This window comes from Apodemus sylvaticus, chromosome 4 (assembly GCF_947179515.1).
Source record: "Apodemus sylvaticus chromosome 4, mApoSyl1.1, whole genome shotgun sequence".
NCBI lineage: Eukaryota > Metazoa > Chordata > Mammalia > Rodentia > Muridae > Apodemus > Apodemus sylvaticus.
The window spans coordinates 127,826,333-127,842,510 of record NC_067475.1 but is presented as its reverse complement, the minus strand read 5'-3'; the positions used below and the strand labels follow the sequence as shown (position 1 = coordinate 127,842,510).

Genomic DNA, 16,178 nt, shown 5'->3' with positions numbered 1-16,178 from the left:
GAGAACTTGTCTCAAAAAGAAACAAAAACAAGCTTTTCTTGCCAAGCCATAATCCTAGCACTTATGAAACTGAGGCATAACAGGTGTCTCAACATTAGGCCAGGGGATCAGGAATCAAAGGTCATCTCTCAGGCTACACAATAATTTCAAGGTCAACCTGTTGATTTACTACATTTATTGTACCTTTTTTATTTTGATGACACACACGTTAGATAGCTAAGACTGAGTTTTACAGACTTCTGCTTTACAGGGGTGTGAGAAGAAATACTGAAGCTGGGTGTCATAGCACATGCCTTCCATCCCAGCACTCAGGAGGCAGAGACAGCAGGATCTCGGTGAGTTTGAAGGTAGCTTTGTCTACACAGCACTTCTAGGCCAGCCAGGGCTATAGAGTAAGACCCTATCTAAACAAACAAACAAGCAAGCAAAAACAATGCTGTCCTTAGTTCCAAGGGGGTTTGTTTAGCTTTTACCTTCTATCTACTATATCCTGGCATTCATTTTTCTGCTGGAATTCTCTTTCAAGTAAAACTGTAGTGGTCTAATATTTTGATAACCACAGCTCCAGATGGCAGAATGTTTCACAAATGAATGACTTAAAATCCAGGAAAAATGTGTAATACACTGTTGTGAACCGAGCATCTAGGCAAAAAAATATGATAACTAAATTTTGATTCAGTGGGTGTTCTTGCACAGTCTGTGCAGAGCAGCACTGTACTTTCAAAATAAGCTCTGGACTCACTACGGAAAGGCAGAACAGCTAGAGACTCAGAGCTGGAGAGCAAGCAGGATGGGCACCCAGAGAGAGCAGGACTGAATATACCTGGAGAAGTGTGAGAGAGATGAGGCGTGTGCACTGTAAGGCAAGCATGCTGGGACTCGCCTGTTACTGTTACTGCATTACTTGGGAGGGAAAGCAAGAAGACCCTAAGTTCAAGCCCAGCCTCTACCAGACTGAGTTGGGAACTAGCCTGAGCTCCAAAGTGAAAACTTACTTAAAAGAAAGGAAGAGAGTGAGGGAAGGAGGGAGGGAGGAAGGGAAGGAGGGCAGGAGGAAGGGAGGGCAGACAGGTAAGGACAGATGGTACAGTAATATTTCTTTTACAGAATATCATTGAAATAAAAATTTGAAGTCTCTGTGGCATTTCAAAAAACCCTAAGGCAGGCCTAGCAAACTATAATCTGCAGGTCAAATCCAGACTCCACCTGTCTTTAATTTGATAGCTAAAACTAGCTTGCAGGTGAGTATCTGTTACCAAATGACAAAAGACTAACTTCAAAGGCCAAGTTTCTCATCAATAGACCAACCAACTAACTGAACAGTGCAATCATTTCGTATGATTTGTAGATTTTCTCTTCTAAGTATCTATACTATCTACCAATGGGACTATTACAGAAAACGTGGCCAGCCCATTTTCTTATATAAAATTCATAAAGTAAGTCTGTTGAAAGCACTAGTCACTCAAGAAAAGAAGAAGGATCTAAGCCAATTACATCAATAAATCATGATTAATCAATCTTGTTAGTCAGGTTAACCAAACTGAACTTTGTACAGTAAAGTAAAAGTGAGCAAACCCTGTAGTTAGCCATAACTGGAGAATCAATTTATGATTTTAAAGACAGCATACTTGTCGAATTATTCTGAAAATATTTCTTTTTAATTTTTAAAATGCGAAACATAGAACCTCAATCTAATGAACTCTTTATGGACAGGAACATCTGACTATAGATGAGTCCTAACACAATCACTTATTTAAAAGGGAGAGAAAATATGTTTAAGTAAGCTTATTTGGATATATTACAACATATACAATCAAAATCATATTTATATGGTTAAGTGTACATCTGTGACTCAAGGATCCCATGCTCTTTTTCTGGAAAACATAGGTCTGACATGAAATATAACAGAAAAGAATGCTAGGAAATGGAAATGTCCCAGAAGTGTGCACAGACTAATAGGGGAGCTCTAGTCCCGTCCCCCATCACCAACCCCCCAACCTCCCATCAGAGCCTGTAACCATAACCACAAAATTCCGTTAAGTATAAATAACTTCAGGGTCACAGCAAATAATAAGCCTGGAAGAAAAGAAGTTGTGGGCAGTGTTGCAGGGTTGCTGACAGATCTCAAAAAGGAGAGGAAGGATGGTCTTCTAGGAGCGGAACAGGCAGGATACAGGGCTGTATCAACTCCAGAAAGATAGAGGCACAGCAAAGCACAGGGCAGAAGCCAGCAGCTTCAAAGGCCTCAACAGGCCCAGGGGACACAGCTCTTTTAAAACACATTTCAACACTGCTACTCATTTTAATCGCCTCAAGATAAAATCAAATAAAACTGTAATCCATATTCTTTACTTAGTAAACAAAAGACCACACAGTTTCACTGTAGTTAAAATAAAGGATTGGGGCTGAAGATAAAACAAAAACTTAGTATAGTTACTATACTTTGTGTGCTCTGTATGGTGCACACATCCTTGTCATCCCAGCTCTTGAATATGATGGCAAGAGGGGAGGGATAGTCTCACCATACTTGGCTACCTACTGAGGCTGAGGCCAGCCCAGGTTTCAGGAGACGCAGTCTCAAAATATAAAGCAAACAGCAGTGGAGGCAGTTCAGTGCACAGGGTGCTTGCCCCCAAACCTGAGAATGTACGTGGTAGGTGGAGAGAAGCCACTACTACAAGTTTTCTTCTGACCTCTATAAAGAGCATGACACATGTGCCACCCATCGCCCCCCCCCCGTCAAAAAATAAACCTAATAAGACACACACTGTGCTTCAAATAAAAGACTCAATAATATAATACTTACTGTTTCCTAAAAGTAAAAATGCATATTGCAACAGTATGACAAGCCCAAACTTTTCTAAACCAGTGCTCATAAATTAGGATCAAAATGAGAATTACAAGGATGAAAATACTAATGAAACGCTTAAGGATGTCTTTATTTTGTACCTGTGATATTGAGCAAAGTATGAGTCATTTTAAATGGGTGTATTTGCAAACTATGAAGACGTTATTAGGCAGGTTAGGAAAAGGTCAGTACCCTCGGGTGTCGGATAAAACCAACATTTGGGGCTTTTGTCACAGTGGTCAACAGAATGCAGAGTCTGTTGTAAAAGAGGCAGCTTTAGTTTCTTTATACAAAATAAAACTATAACGTGAAGAAAACGAAGCTCTAAGACACGCAGAGTCCACACAGGCTACAACGTGAAGTTGCTGTGACCTACGTGAAGCATCCCCCTCCCTCCCCAGCTTTCTGTACCCAAGTTCTCCAAGTCTCAAGCTTGGAACCCGGGTTAACATTCTCCACTATTCCCAAGAAAACGCGATTAACTAGGAGCCAGTCCTAAGCTGCTCCGAAGGCGTTGCTGGGCATGCGCATGTGCAGCCGGGTTTTGGCCCTGACGGTGGACACACAGTAACTCAGCCAGTCCCACCCGCCTGCTCACCTGCTTCCGGGTGATCCGGAGCCCAGGAGGGGCTCCTGCTCGGCCTCGCTTCCCAGGTTCGCCATAATGACAGCCCTCACTAGGCGGCGCGCTGCCCACTCTCGCGACACCTGCTCCTTCTCCTCGGCCGGAGCTGTCAAAACTCTCGAGCAAATGCGCGTGCGCGCTGTGAGGCCGGAAGTGGGCTGGCCGCCGAAGGGAAGTGTGAAGTTGGAGCAGCGCAGGAGGCGGTGGTGGCGACCAGAAAGCAGGCCGGAAGGGGTGGAGCCAGGCCAGAGCCGGCCGCCGGGGGCGTGTCCCGCGGACGCCCCGCCCCGAGTTCGTCCTCCTTGCCCGCCGGGCTGGCAGCTAGCCCGCTGTTTGGTACCTGAGGAGATTCAGCTCTTGGCCGCCCGAGCTGAGGCGAAAGTCCGGTTCCCAGAGCGTGGAGAGCGGTGGCGCCCAGAGGCTTGGCGAGCTCCCCTTCAGGTGTGCGTCCGCGAGCGGCCGGTAAGTAACAGCCGGAGCGCCTCCGGCTTGTGCGTACGTGCAAGGCGGCATGAAAGCTGCAGTGTCCTGGTCCGAGGGAGGGCGTTGGGGACCCCTGTGCCCCAAACCCTGCCGGCCCGCGGCGCCCCACCTGAAGGGACTGAGGGATGGGACTGATGGCAGCTGTTGTCCTGCTGGCTCCGCACCTGAGGAGACTGGGGGTCGGGGCTGATGGCAGCCAGCTACTGTTGCCCCGCTGCCTCTTCCCTTGAGGGCACTGAGGGTCGGGGCTGAGGGGACAACCAGCTGCTGCTATCTCGCTGGTTCCGGGGCCCGAACCTCACCTTTGCAAAACCAGCCCCTCAGCAAAGCCCGCTTCGCTCCCGCCCGTTGCTTGCACCTTCAGGAATGTCAACACTCAACCGACTCTGTTGCTGTTTACTTCCTCATCGGTATCCCTGCCTTTGGGCTTGTCAGCTAATTGGTGCCAGAAGTCATTGTGTGGCTCATGAATTGTTTTCCCAACTATAGATAATGTTGTCATGTGATTTCACTGGATCATATCTATTCTGGGAAGAAGGGTAAAGCTGACACGTGCCTATCTTTTCATGACCTGAGGTCGAGATAAGTTACCTTGAATCTCAGAGTTGGGACCCTGAGCGTCTCAATTCTTGAATTCGTATTAGCGCTTAGCGTTTGTCTTGCCTCTTGAGCTCTCTAGTATGGTATTGCCAGCACCTCACCTTGATCTTTCATTTGTGATCATCTCATGTGTAGCCAATCAGGCATAGCCTACTAGAGAACTACTAAACTTGAAATGTCTTCTGTTAATTATCTTCCTGATTATTAGATACTTCATTGTATTCAGACCTGCAGATTTATCTGTAGTAACAGAAACACGCAGCTTCTTGTAATTGGTTCCAAGACTCCAGATAATGTACTTTTTTAACCACGATATTCTTCCTGTGTCATGGTTGTCTTTTCTAATCCCTGGACAGTGGCACAATTTGTGACTCATGTATAACAGAGGAAGAAAATTTTAACTAGCATTCCATCAAGCAGAATGGGGTGTATGTTGAAAGAAATCTTATTGGGTCGCCTCATTTCATCCCTACATTGGTTTTCTAAAGAGGAAAGGGATTGATTCAAGTAGACAAAGAAGTGAAAGGCAGAGAGAATAGGCAGATGGCTGAGGGCTACAGAGCTAACCAACAGTGAAATTCAAGAAAACAGGACTCCGACAGCAAAACCTGTGCTGTTTACCACCAGGTTTCCTGTAAACAGAATATCAAGAATATCTTCTCATATTTCCTAATAGCAAAACAAGCATTTAGTGTTTATTTAAATGAAATAATTTGTTGCTCTGTATTAGGCCAAGTATAGTTTTCCACTTTCCAGTTGAGGTGGCTCACTCAAGGTCACACAGCTAGTGGAGAAACTCGGGTCTTTCCATTACTGTCTCCAAGTGATGACTTCAGACAACAAAAACACATTCAGTGAGTACATAGACAACTCTGAAAGTCTAAGAATAAACTCTTATTTCTCAGAAGCATCATAAGTAGCAATCAAAGCAAACATGGGGAGGACATCAGTATTGTTTCTTTGTTTTTAAATAGTCTACCAAGAAAAAAGCAAAAGTTGAAGAAATTAAACCTTTCTGAATGTATTACTCAAAACTGTGGGACTTGTTAATTATTTGTTCCCTCACTCTACCCCCTTTTCTCTTTTGATGATGCTAGGGAGTGAACTAAACCTTTCAAGTGCTCAACAGGAAAGTTATCATCTGAGTTGTACACCCAACCCCTTATTGGGTTTTCTTGAATGATTATTCAGAAATAGATACAGCCCTCCCAAACACTTATTTTCCTACTCTTCTTCAGTATAAAAGTAATTAAATCAGTTGCCTACAAATACCTGATGGTGTGTGTGTGTGTGTGTGTGTGTGTGTGTGTGTATGTGTGTGGTTTTAAAGTGTGACATGGGCTAAAGAGATGATCCAGAGGTTAAAAACAATTATGGCTCTTGCAGAGGATCAGAATTCAATTCCCAGAACCCACATGGTAACTTGTCATCTAATTCTAAGGAATCTGATGCCCTCTTTAGACATAAGCACTAGGCACATACATACATACAGACAAATATACATTAAAAAATGAAAATTAGGTCTCTTTGGGGGGTGTTTAAGAGGGAAGTTAATGTACATGGTAGATTAAAAAATAATGCATTTTTAAGATTTATTTTGCAGTACACATGTGCTACAGAGCATATGAGGAGGCCAGAGGACAACTTGCAGAAATGGGTTTCTTGGCACAGTGACAATTTTGAAATTAACTTATGCCTTTGAGATCACACACATAAAAGTCTAGAAAGATCCAGGCAGTGGTGGCACACTTGAGACGGAGAGGTAGGCTATTCTCTATGACTTGGAGGCAAGCCAGGGCTTCATAGAGAACTCCAGTCTCAAAAACAAAAAAGTCTAGGAAGAAAAAGTAATGTTTGTTTAAATACTTAGATATCAAAGTAATAGGAGATTAAAAAGTACTAGATGGAGTAATATTAATAGACTGTGAGTGCCACGTTAGCAATAAAACTCATTTCTAGGAAAGACATTCTATTCCCTGGCACTGTGATCCTACTTCTATTTTTGTTCCACTTTGTTTCCCCCCTGCACACTTGCTATTTAAAAACACAGATGGCCGTTGTATCATTTTGCTTGGTACTTCAAAAGTGGCTGCTACTTCTGCAGGATCTCACTGGTGTCTGGCTTGACCTGAGGGCTTTTAGTACCTGGAATAGCTCCAGATGGCACTTTAATATAAACTGATGTTGTCTTTATCCCAACTTAGAAGATTCATAGTTTTGGATATCCTGAACACTGCCAGCTCTGCCTAGAAAGATGTTTTTAGAGGATGTGGAAATGGCTCAATACATAAGAGTATTTTTTTACATAAGCAGGGGATCTGAGTTGAAGTCACCAACACTTTTGTAAAAGGCTGGTCACTGATACATGTGTCTACAACCCCACCACCAAATACATAATAAGTATGTATATATGTGTTTGATTTGTTTTCTGTTCTTTACCTGTGAATTGCTTGCCAGTAGGTAAATATAGCAAGGAACTATGCTGCCTCTAGGCTTGAAGTGCTCTATTACATAGAAAAACAAAGAGATGTGGGAAAATTTGTAGTGTTGGGTTGAAAAACAAAGGACTGAACAATATAGTATTTAATGAATATTGTTCATTGCAAAGTAATTGAAATTTCATTGTCCTTGGGTACTTTAATACACATGCAGGAATTAATTTAATTTTTAAAAAGTGCCCTTGGGCATGTTGGAATTTGCCTTTAATCCTAGCACACATGGGCCAAAGATAGATCTCTGTGAGTTTGAGTCTAGCCTGGTCTACATAGTAAGTTCCAGGACAGCCAGGGCTATGTAGAAAAAAACTTTTCTGAAAAAAACAAAAAAATAGACAGACATGAAATAGCTCTTGATTAGCATATTGTTTCTTGTTGAAGATTATTTGGGTTTTGTTTGTTTGTTTTCTCACATAGAATTGACTTAGTCAGGATACGTGGATATTCCAAAGGTGAATGTAGATCCACTTGAGAAAGACAGAACCTTTATTACAGTAACCTGCGACTGTTCTGCAATTTAATATATATAAAAATATGAGTAGTAAGTATATGAACCATTACAGAAATATCTAAGTAGTAAATTCCCGTCTCTGTGACAAAATACCTCAAAACCAACCTAAACTGAAAAAACATTAAACATTTTTCTATTGCCATGACCAAGGCAGCTTCTAGAAGTTTATTTGTGGGGTATAGTTTCAGAAGGTCAGTCAGTGACAATTGTGGTGAGAATGTGGCAGCAGGTAGGTGCTGGCAGTACCTAAGAGCTCACATCCTGATCAACAATTATGAGACAAAGAAAACTTACTGGGGATGGTATAGGTTTTTGGAACCTCAAAGTCCACCCCATGTGACACCCCTCCAACAAGGCTATGCATGCCTCCTACTCTTCCCAATACTTCTACCAACTAGGAACCAAGTATTTAAATATATGAGCCTATGAGGCCATTCTCATTCTAACTACCACAAAAAGGTTATCTGAGCTCATGGTTTCAGAGTTAGTGTTCATTTGAGGGCTTTGCTTTTAGACCTGTAGCAAGGAAGAACATCATGACATGGAATGTGTGGCAGAGAAGCGCCTTTCCAGTCATGGACTAGGAAGGAGGCAGATAAAAAGACAGAGAGTAGAGAGGGACCCAGGCTTTTGATATACAAGCACACATATGCCAGAACTAAACCATTTCATAAGGCTGTACCAACTTTCTATAAACTGAACACCAAGTCTTTAGAACACACAGAGAATATTTCATATCCAAACCATAGTAACTGTTCATCATTTAGAATTCTATTTCCTTAAAATGTATCTCCAACCTACCCCATATATCCAAAGACCTGAGCTCATTGGGAGTATGAAACATTATTTTTAACTTGTGCGTGTTTATATATAGACACATGCAAATGGAGGCTAGAGGACAACTTAACAGAAGTCAGTTCTCTCCTTCCAAACATGTATGTCCTGGGGATCAAAGAAGTGTCAGGCATAGTGGCTAATGCTTTTAACTACTGAACCTTCTCACCAGCCCTAGAATTTTAACTGGGTAAAAAATACATTGACTTAAATGATTCTAATAATTTTTTTAGTAGAAAATATATATAGTGGTGATATGGAGATGATAACATTTAAGAAAATCTTCTAGTTGCATGAGGTGGAGGTAATGCTTAGAAATTTGAAGTCAGCCTGAATTACATGAGATCATTTCAAAAAGAAAAGCCAATTTCCATTTACCATTTGTTTAATAACTGAAATACAAAGTGCTAATTGACTCTTCAGGGGAGTGTTATTTTTAAGTAACTGTTTTAAGTGAATGGAAGAATATAAACATGATTTAAACAAACTGCAAAGAGCCAGTGGGCTTATAAACAAGTGGTTCCTCAGGTCTATGGAGTCTGTGGTTTTAGGATGTTTTTTTGTTATTTTGAATTTGTGTGGGTTCTTTTTCCCCCTACTGGTGGAAATAATGAAGATTTAATTCTAGTATTAAAGGTGTAAACCTGTAGACTGAGAAGTACAGTTAGTTTCTTCTTCCCATGTAGCATACAGTTTCCAAGGTTCTTTAAGATCATTGTTTTCTGGCGCTAACAGTGTTGAGTTTGGGATGGACCCATGATTTTTCTTTCTAATCAACAGAAAATGGAAACATTGATTGCACTCACACACTTGCCCTTTTTGCAGAGGTGTTAGACTCACAGGGCATACTCTCTCTCTCTCTCCCCACCTGGCCATGAAGAAAAGAAGTCTGCCGGTTTTTGACTTGTTTGGAGAGAGCAGAGTCAGTGTGAGATGAAGAACTGTGGCTAGCCTCCCAGAGCTGAGCTTGTCCTCTGCTGACAGAGGGCCAAATAGGAATAAATCCTGTAGTTGCGAGTATATAAATTATACCCCAAACCTAAGAGCCCGAAAGCAGATTCTTCTCCACTGAAGCTTCTAGATGAAAATTTCACCCAGCCGATATTTGATTGAAGAAGACGAGGCCCTGATGCAGGAAACCAAACTAGATAGGTTCTTGCAACCTATTCCTGGAGGAAAAGGCAAATGAGAAGGTTGAGAAGGGACAAAGTAGACTCAGAGGTGTGTTCTTCAGTTCTTTCTTAAGGTCCTGGGGCAGCTGTTCCTGGTGGCTTGGGCCTGTAATCCCACCTCTTCAGGAAGCTGATACATGAGGATGTCAAGTGCTAGGCCAGCTAGAGCAATTTAGTAAGATCTTCTCTCAAAATAAAAAGTACCCAAAAAGCTGAGAATATAGCTCAGGAGTAGCCCTTGCCTGGTATGAGCAAGGCCCTAGGCACACCCCAACCACCGCCCTCCAAAAAAAGGGACCCAAAAAAATAGGTCCTAGTATTTAAGTTATGGCCCTTTTTGAAGTGTCATACTTCTGAGTTCTTAACTAAGATAACTATTATAATTATAGTTTACTGGGGTAGCTGTCAAGAGGAAAAGAAAGTATCAATTTACTTGTAAAATTCTGTAAGGAGACTGTCCCCCTAAAATAGCTGGCTAGTACATGGTACTCCCAAAACTGTTTTCTTTCTTCCCGTGCTCAAAGTCAAGATATATTCAGTTCCTTTCCATGAAGAGCATAGTAAGGTAATTGTGCGTCGCTCTTCCAGCTCAACTGTTAGGGACAGATCTTAAAGATGTTTTAGGGCAGATTTTACACACAGGAAAAGGACCATTCTTGTTGGCCTCCAGATGGAGAGCATGCTTCCCCCTTTGCTTGTCAAGCCCATGGGAGGGCCTGTGTAAATTTGCATGGGCAAGATGCCTATGGAAGCGGTTCAGATTTACAACAGAGGAGGGCCTGAAGAGGAGGAAGAGTCTGGATTTTCCTACGATGGAGTGTTGAGGCTGGTGGACAGTGGAAGTGAAGCGATACCCCTTAGGATGCCATACCGAGCAGAAAGCCTCCAAAAAATCCTCCAGTTACTAAAACATTCTTCTTTACAAAGCACACCACCTCCTCAGCTTTGCTCTTGACTTCAGTTGGTATTTGGGCGCTCTTCCGAATTGTCAGCTGCTCTTTGGCCTTTTTCATGTCCTTCTCTACTCGACTCCAGTCAACCTTGATGTAGCCAGTGTGGTTTGCAAGCTGGAGGAGAAAAAAGCCCCCTCCCACTGCTGTGGCAGCCAGCTTTCCTACTTTCTGGAATATGAAGCCAGTGCACCAGCCAGTGACGCCACCAATAAGGAGCTGGGTTGCCACGCTGTACTTCTCACCTGAAGACCGACTCTCCTGCCCGAAAAGCTTGCGCCACCAAGGCTGGTTTTTGGCAAATTCTGTAAGATCCAGTGCCTCGTAAGCATCAAAGTGCCCTTGACTGGCCGAGGCCATCGTTGTAAGCTGGCTGCGAGAGGGGAAGTGATAAGGGTCAGTGAAGGAGGAGACTGAGCGTGCCACGGTTGCGGTTGTGGTGGTGGTGTTCGTTGTCATGGCCGGCTGGCTTTCCGCACGTGGGCAGATGTGTCCATTCCCACGGCCGCGGCGGAAGAGGGCTGGTAGAGCGCGCGCCTCGGCTTTCTCCCAGCTCCAGCTGCGTCACAAAGCCACCTTAGCCTTTATCAAGCATTTGAATGTCCTAAGAAGGCTAAAATTGACCCGGTAGTCAGTGTGCGTAAGACTGGGAAAACCAAATATATTACAAATAGTGGTTGGAAGATTTGGTGGATTTTGCAAAAGAAAATGGATTTCAACTGAATACTTAAACAAGAGATTTGTTAAGTACAACCCAGATTTTCAAAAGTGAAATTCAAGGTATTACCATGAATGTTTGTTTTATACATTTAGCTGGCAGCATTTTACAGGAAATTCAAATGAACGATTTCACATTAGAAGTGTTGCTTCTTTCCATTTTACAACAGACACTCTTTAAAGATGTGAGTTTATTTGGGATTGTGCATGTGATTACAACCCAGGATGTGTGTACTGTGATAGATACATCTAAGGAGACTGAGACAAGTGAAAACTTTTTAAATTTATTCTTCTCTCATATATCCCAAATGCAGTCTATCTGTCCTGGGTCTTGCCTCCCTCCCCCAGCCCTATCTACTACTTTTCTCTTCTGGAAAGGGCAGGCTTCCCCCTAGATATCAACCAAACATGGCATATCAAGTTACAAGTGAAAACTTTTAAGGCAAAACGAAGTGCAGATAGGATGTTTTGAAACAAAAATTAATTGGTTACAACAGCTTGCTGCCAACAGTGTTATGTCTGATTGGAGAAGGAGGTCTTCACAAAGGTAATTCTGACTGTAAGATTTTGGTTCAGATAACTGCAGCTACACCTAGGGCTGTCTAGTACTGGAAACATGGGTAGAAGTAGGCTTAGTGCAAAGCTATGGGCTTGTCAGCTTCTGTGATAGCCTAAGGATTAACAGTATCTAGTAAATATTCCTGGTTATGAGAATTGTGAAACAGTGTGAACAACTTGCTTTGCTAGTCCAGTCCTAAGAAGAAGGTAAATTGCCAGTCCAATTGATTGTGGGTTATACTGTTAACTTGAAGGCATTCAGGAATGTTGCACACCTGAATTCTAATATTTGAAGAGCTGAGCAAAAGGAATGCCACAAATTTGAGGCCAACCCCAAGTTACAAACAGCCTTTGACTATAGAGCTAGATATTATTTCAAAAAGAACAGAACAAGGCAAAGCTGGGTGTAGTGGGGGCTGGAGAGACTGCTCTTCCAGAGGTCCTGAGTTCAAATCCCAGCAACCACATGGTGGCTCACAGCAATCTGTAATGAGATCCTGATGCCCTTTTCTGGAGAGTCTGAAGACAGCAACAGTGTACTCACATACATTAAATAAATAAATAAATATATAAATAAATAAATAAATAAATAAATAAATAAATAAATAAATAATTTTTTTTTTTTTAAAGCTGAGTGTAGTGGTTCATACCTATAACCCAGAGCTTGGAAGGCAGAGATAGAGGATCAGGAGTTTAGGGGTAACCTCAGTTACCGTGAGTTGAAGACCACACTGTACTGCTTGAGACCCTTCCCCTAAGGAAGAAAAACATTAAATTGAACTTTTTAATATATCAAAAAGCAAAGTCTAGGGAAAAGTCATTCAAAATTTTTGAAGAAATAAATATTAAAGTTAATTGATATAAATGTAATTTTTCATGCTTCATGTATCTGTACAGTTAAGCTTTTTCATGTTGTATCCATATATATATCTGAACTATACCTTTCATTTTTATAGTATTGGGGATTGAACCTAGGATTTCATGCCTGTTAAGCAAGAACTTTGCCTTGGCTACAGCTCAAGCCCAGAACTTCACCTTTTAATTGGGAAAGGTTGAGCTAGATATTAAATTTTTCTTAGAATAATTGAGAAATAAGCTGGGCAATGGTGGCACACACCTTTAATCTCAGTACTCAGGAGGTAGAAGCAGATGGATCCCTGATTTTGAGGCCAGTCCAGTCTGTAGAGGGAGTTCAGGACAGCCAGGGCTGCACAGAGAAACTCTATTACCAGGACAGAGAAATGGGAGGAGGGTGATTGAGGAATGGGCAGAGGGAAGAGGGCTATGGGACTTATAGGGAGAGGGGAACCAGGAAAGGGGAAATCATTTGGAATGTAAACAAAGAATATAGAAAATAATAATAAAAAATGTAAAAGAAAAAGAAAAAAACTAAAAAGCGAAATAAATGCAAAGGAAAAAGAATATTAGAAAAGTAAATAGTATCCGATAAGGAAGCACTAGTTACTGTGTTCACTGTTAAAAAGAGATGGTATGGCGAACCTGCTGAATCTCGGACATTCTATTATCCCTGACATTGAAGTTTGGTTCTCTCCCCTACTAGCAATACGGCCTAGGATAAATAACTCTTTTCTCTGTGCCTCAGTTTCCTCTGTATAATTCAGGTAATCCTTTTTCAAGGGTCCTTGTATAGCTTACATAAGAACATGTAATTGTGTTGTAAATTAGTGTCTGGCTAATACTACTATGTGGGTATCATTCCATCATTCCTTAATCTTGCTTTCCAAGTACACTAGGTACTTAAGTCAGTCCCTGTACTTAAGATGAAGAATTCTTTGTTTGGTAAGGCTTTAGGCTCTTCATTTTTCTACTTTCCATCCCAGTTCTTCTAAATCTCCTATATTTTTACAAGGATTTACTTTTCAGTCCTTAATTTTGCCTGGTATTCAAGTAAGTGGTTAGAAAGTTGGCCTGCTGCCTTGATAGCAAGTAAAAATATTTTAAGGTCATTTTAAATTTTACTTCTAGATGCTGTTTGGCACTTATGGGTGTAAGCAAGTTAGATATTCTATACCGGAGACTTCTCCTCACAAAACTTTTCATCAGAGGATGGGGAAGGCCAGAAGATCTCAAGAGGTATTGTGTGTGTGTTTGTGTGTGTATGTTTCATGAATGCTTGATGGTTTATTTATATATATGAATATTTGCCTGCATGTTAAATGTTTGTGTACCACCTGTGTGCCTTGTGCTTGTGGAGGTCAGAGGGATAATGGGATGGAGCTAGAGTTGTAAATGATCATGAATTACCACATGGGTGCTGGGAACCAACCTGGGTTTTCTGCAAGAGCAACAAGTGCTCTTAGTTCCTAAACCATCTCTCCAGCCCTTGAATGCTTATTTTTTGTTGGGCATCGGTGAGCTTAGCTCAACTCCCCCAACTGAGCTGTTTGCACAGGAAACATCCTGCAGAATATCCTGTTTTCCCGCCCAGTGTGGTAGGGACCTCCCTGGTGCCTAACCTATGGCTATGATTGTTTTTTCCTGTTGTTTTACCTGGCCTCTGGTATATATTGCTGGTCCCTCAGTAAAGCTTTGGCATTCTCCTTACTGAATGACCCGTGTCTGTATTTTCTGTCAATCCCCCAGGCCTATGCCCGATACTTGGTACCATGGCGGCGCGGGCACTGCCAATTTTTCATTTCTTTTTTTAATACACATTTAAAATTTTATTTTAGTTATAATATATTGTAGCTTCAAATACAGAGTGATTTATTGTTGAAATTAAATATTGAACATCATAAAAAGTTTTCCTTTTATCCTCTTAGTTATTTTTGTACACTTTAGCATATAGCATCATGACTTGGGTGCAAACTAGTTTTTTAGCATCACTCATTACTACACTGAAGTGGTGTGTGGTTTACAGGCACTGATTTTCTTGGGTGACTTCAATTTTCAGTGACTGTAAAACTGTAATACACTGGAGCTCATGGCAAAACCTGGATCTAAGAAAAATTATTTTCAGGATTGACTCATTTCATTTTTAATCTTAAATGTGTCTAGTCTGAATAATTTTGTTTCTCTTATTTTTTAAGAGAAGTTTTCCAGTTCCTAAAAGAGAGAAGAAAAAGTACCCTTTTCTATCAATGATAAAAGTTAAATTGCACAAGGCCTCTTAATTGAATTTTCTAATTTTTATTATATTTATTTATTTTTATGTATATAAGTACACTGGAGTTGTCCTCAAACACACCAGAAGGGGGCATCAGATCCTATTATAGATGGCTGTGAGCCACTGTGTGGTTCACATGAACTCAGGGAATTGAACTCAGGACTTCTGGAAGAGCAGTCTGTGCTCTTAACTGCTGAGCCATTTCTCCAGCCTGAATTGCTAGTTTTAATCACTGTTCATCACTCATAACATAGTAGGTCTAATAGTTAACATAAAAGATTTCTCTTTTTCTTAAAAAAAATTGTCTCCTAACAGACTCTTTGAATTCAGAAAAATGATTGGAAATCGAGAAAGGTGCCAGAACCTGGTTTCAAGTGACTATCCGGTACACATCGATAAGGTATGCAAGAACAAACCGAGGACTGAAGTCCGGTAGCAGTCTCTCTGACACAGTGCACTGGAGCATGTGTGCGTATTTCAAGAGTGCTATTCTGTTCCAACCACATTTTAGTTTTATTCATAATTAGTGGGGAACATATGTTTAGCATTTGCCTGAATACATAGTATTTAGGCTGCATTTTTCTGAGTTTTATTTTGTATCCTTAGGCTCCTGAGGGTTCAATTACTCAACATTAAAGAAGAATATTAAAGAAGACTAGTAAGTATTAAAAGAAAGCAGTCTGCTTAGAGGATGAGCACATGAAGCATATTTGTAAAAGCAGCTCTTAGGAAGTACCAGGGAGCTGTGATAGGACACAGTTCTCGCAGAAGGCTAGAAAGGGCTCTGAACTTAGAAGAATATTCTTTAAATTGTTTTGTTTTGTAAGCAATCAGCTGCTTTTAGGTTAAATCAAAGTTTGAGTAATTGAGTACTTTGAAATATTATAGAAGGGAAATAGATGAGAGGGATTCACAATCCATCCCTGTCCTTCAGCTGAAGTAAGTATAACTTGCATCTTACATATTGGATATACTGGATATATTTAAATTTCCTTCATCAGAAGTTTCTCCCTCCAAAAAAACCAGAAGCCTTTCCACAGCTAGAATGTTACATTTGGTCAAGATTTTAAGAATTTTTTTTATGATTCAAATTTTGGTGATTATTTTTCTCTTTATAAAATATTATGTTTATAAAAAGATGGCCTTTTTTTTTTTCATTTAAAAATTATAGGTGTTTGGACCAAGTGGTGGTAGCACATGTCTTTGATCCCAGCATTTATGAGGCAGAGGCAGGACGATCTCTGTGAGAAACACTGCC

At 41.1% G+C, this 16,178-nt stretch overlaps 3 protein-coding genes across 4 annotated transcripts in view; 1 reads left to right on the top strand and 2 right to left on the bottom strand.

Moving 5' to 3' along the window:
* The window catches only part of Mfsd8 (major facilitator superfamily domain containing 8), a 32,883-nt gene extending 29,288 nt beyond the window's left edge, over nt 1–3,595 (bottom strand). Inside the window, exon 1 of the mRNA XM_052180589.1 lies at nt 3,447–3,595. Coding sequence (XP_052036549.1) covers nt 3,447–3,511 — 65 coding nt within the window. The 5' untranslated portion in view covers nt 3,512–3,595. The remainder of the gene's footprint in view (nt 1–3,446) is intronic.
* Nucleotides 3,596–3,853: 258 nt separating this feature from the next.
* Abhd18 (abhydrolase domain containing 18) overlaps nt 3,854–16,178 on the top strand; it is a 38,296-nt gene continuing 25,971 nt past the window's right edge. Inside the window, exons 1-3 of one of the 2 annotated variants that reach the window (XM_052180585.1) lie at nt 3,854–3,935; nt 13,780–13,887; nt 15,236–15,320. In XM_052180585.1, the coding sequence (XP_052036545.1) occupies nt 13,796–13,887; nt 15,236–15,320 (177 nt within the window). In that variant the 5' untranslated portion in view covers nt 3,854–3,935; nt 13,780–13,795. Of the gene's footprint in view, nt 3,936–13,779; nt 13,888–15,235; nt 15,321–15,526; nt 15,579–16,178 lie in introns of those variants that run through there. The other variant, XM_052180586.1, reaches the window with a different exon arrangement.
* On the bottom strand, nt 10,426–11,066 carry LOC127683387 (FUN14 domain-containing protein 2-like). Its single transcript, XM_052180590.1, has one exon. The coding sequence runs from the start codon at nt 10,975–10,977 to the stop codon at nt 10,426–10,428; it is 552 nt and encodes a 183-aa protein (XP_052036550.1). The 5' UTR covers nt 10,978–11,066.

Bases quoted from the DNA above. Each gene is read 5' to 3' on its own strand.
- LOC127683387 (XM_052180590.1), bottom strand. From the start codon at position 10,977: ATGACAACGAACACCACCACCACAACCGCAACCGTGGCACGCTCAGTC.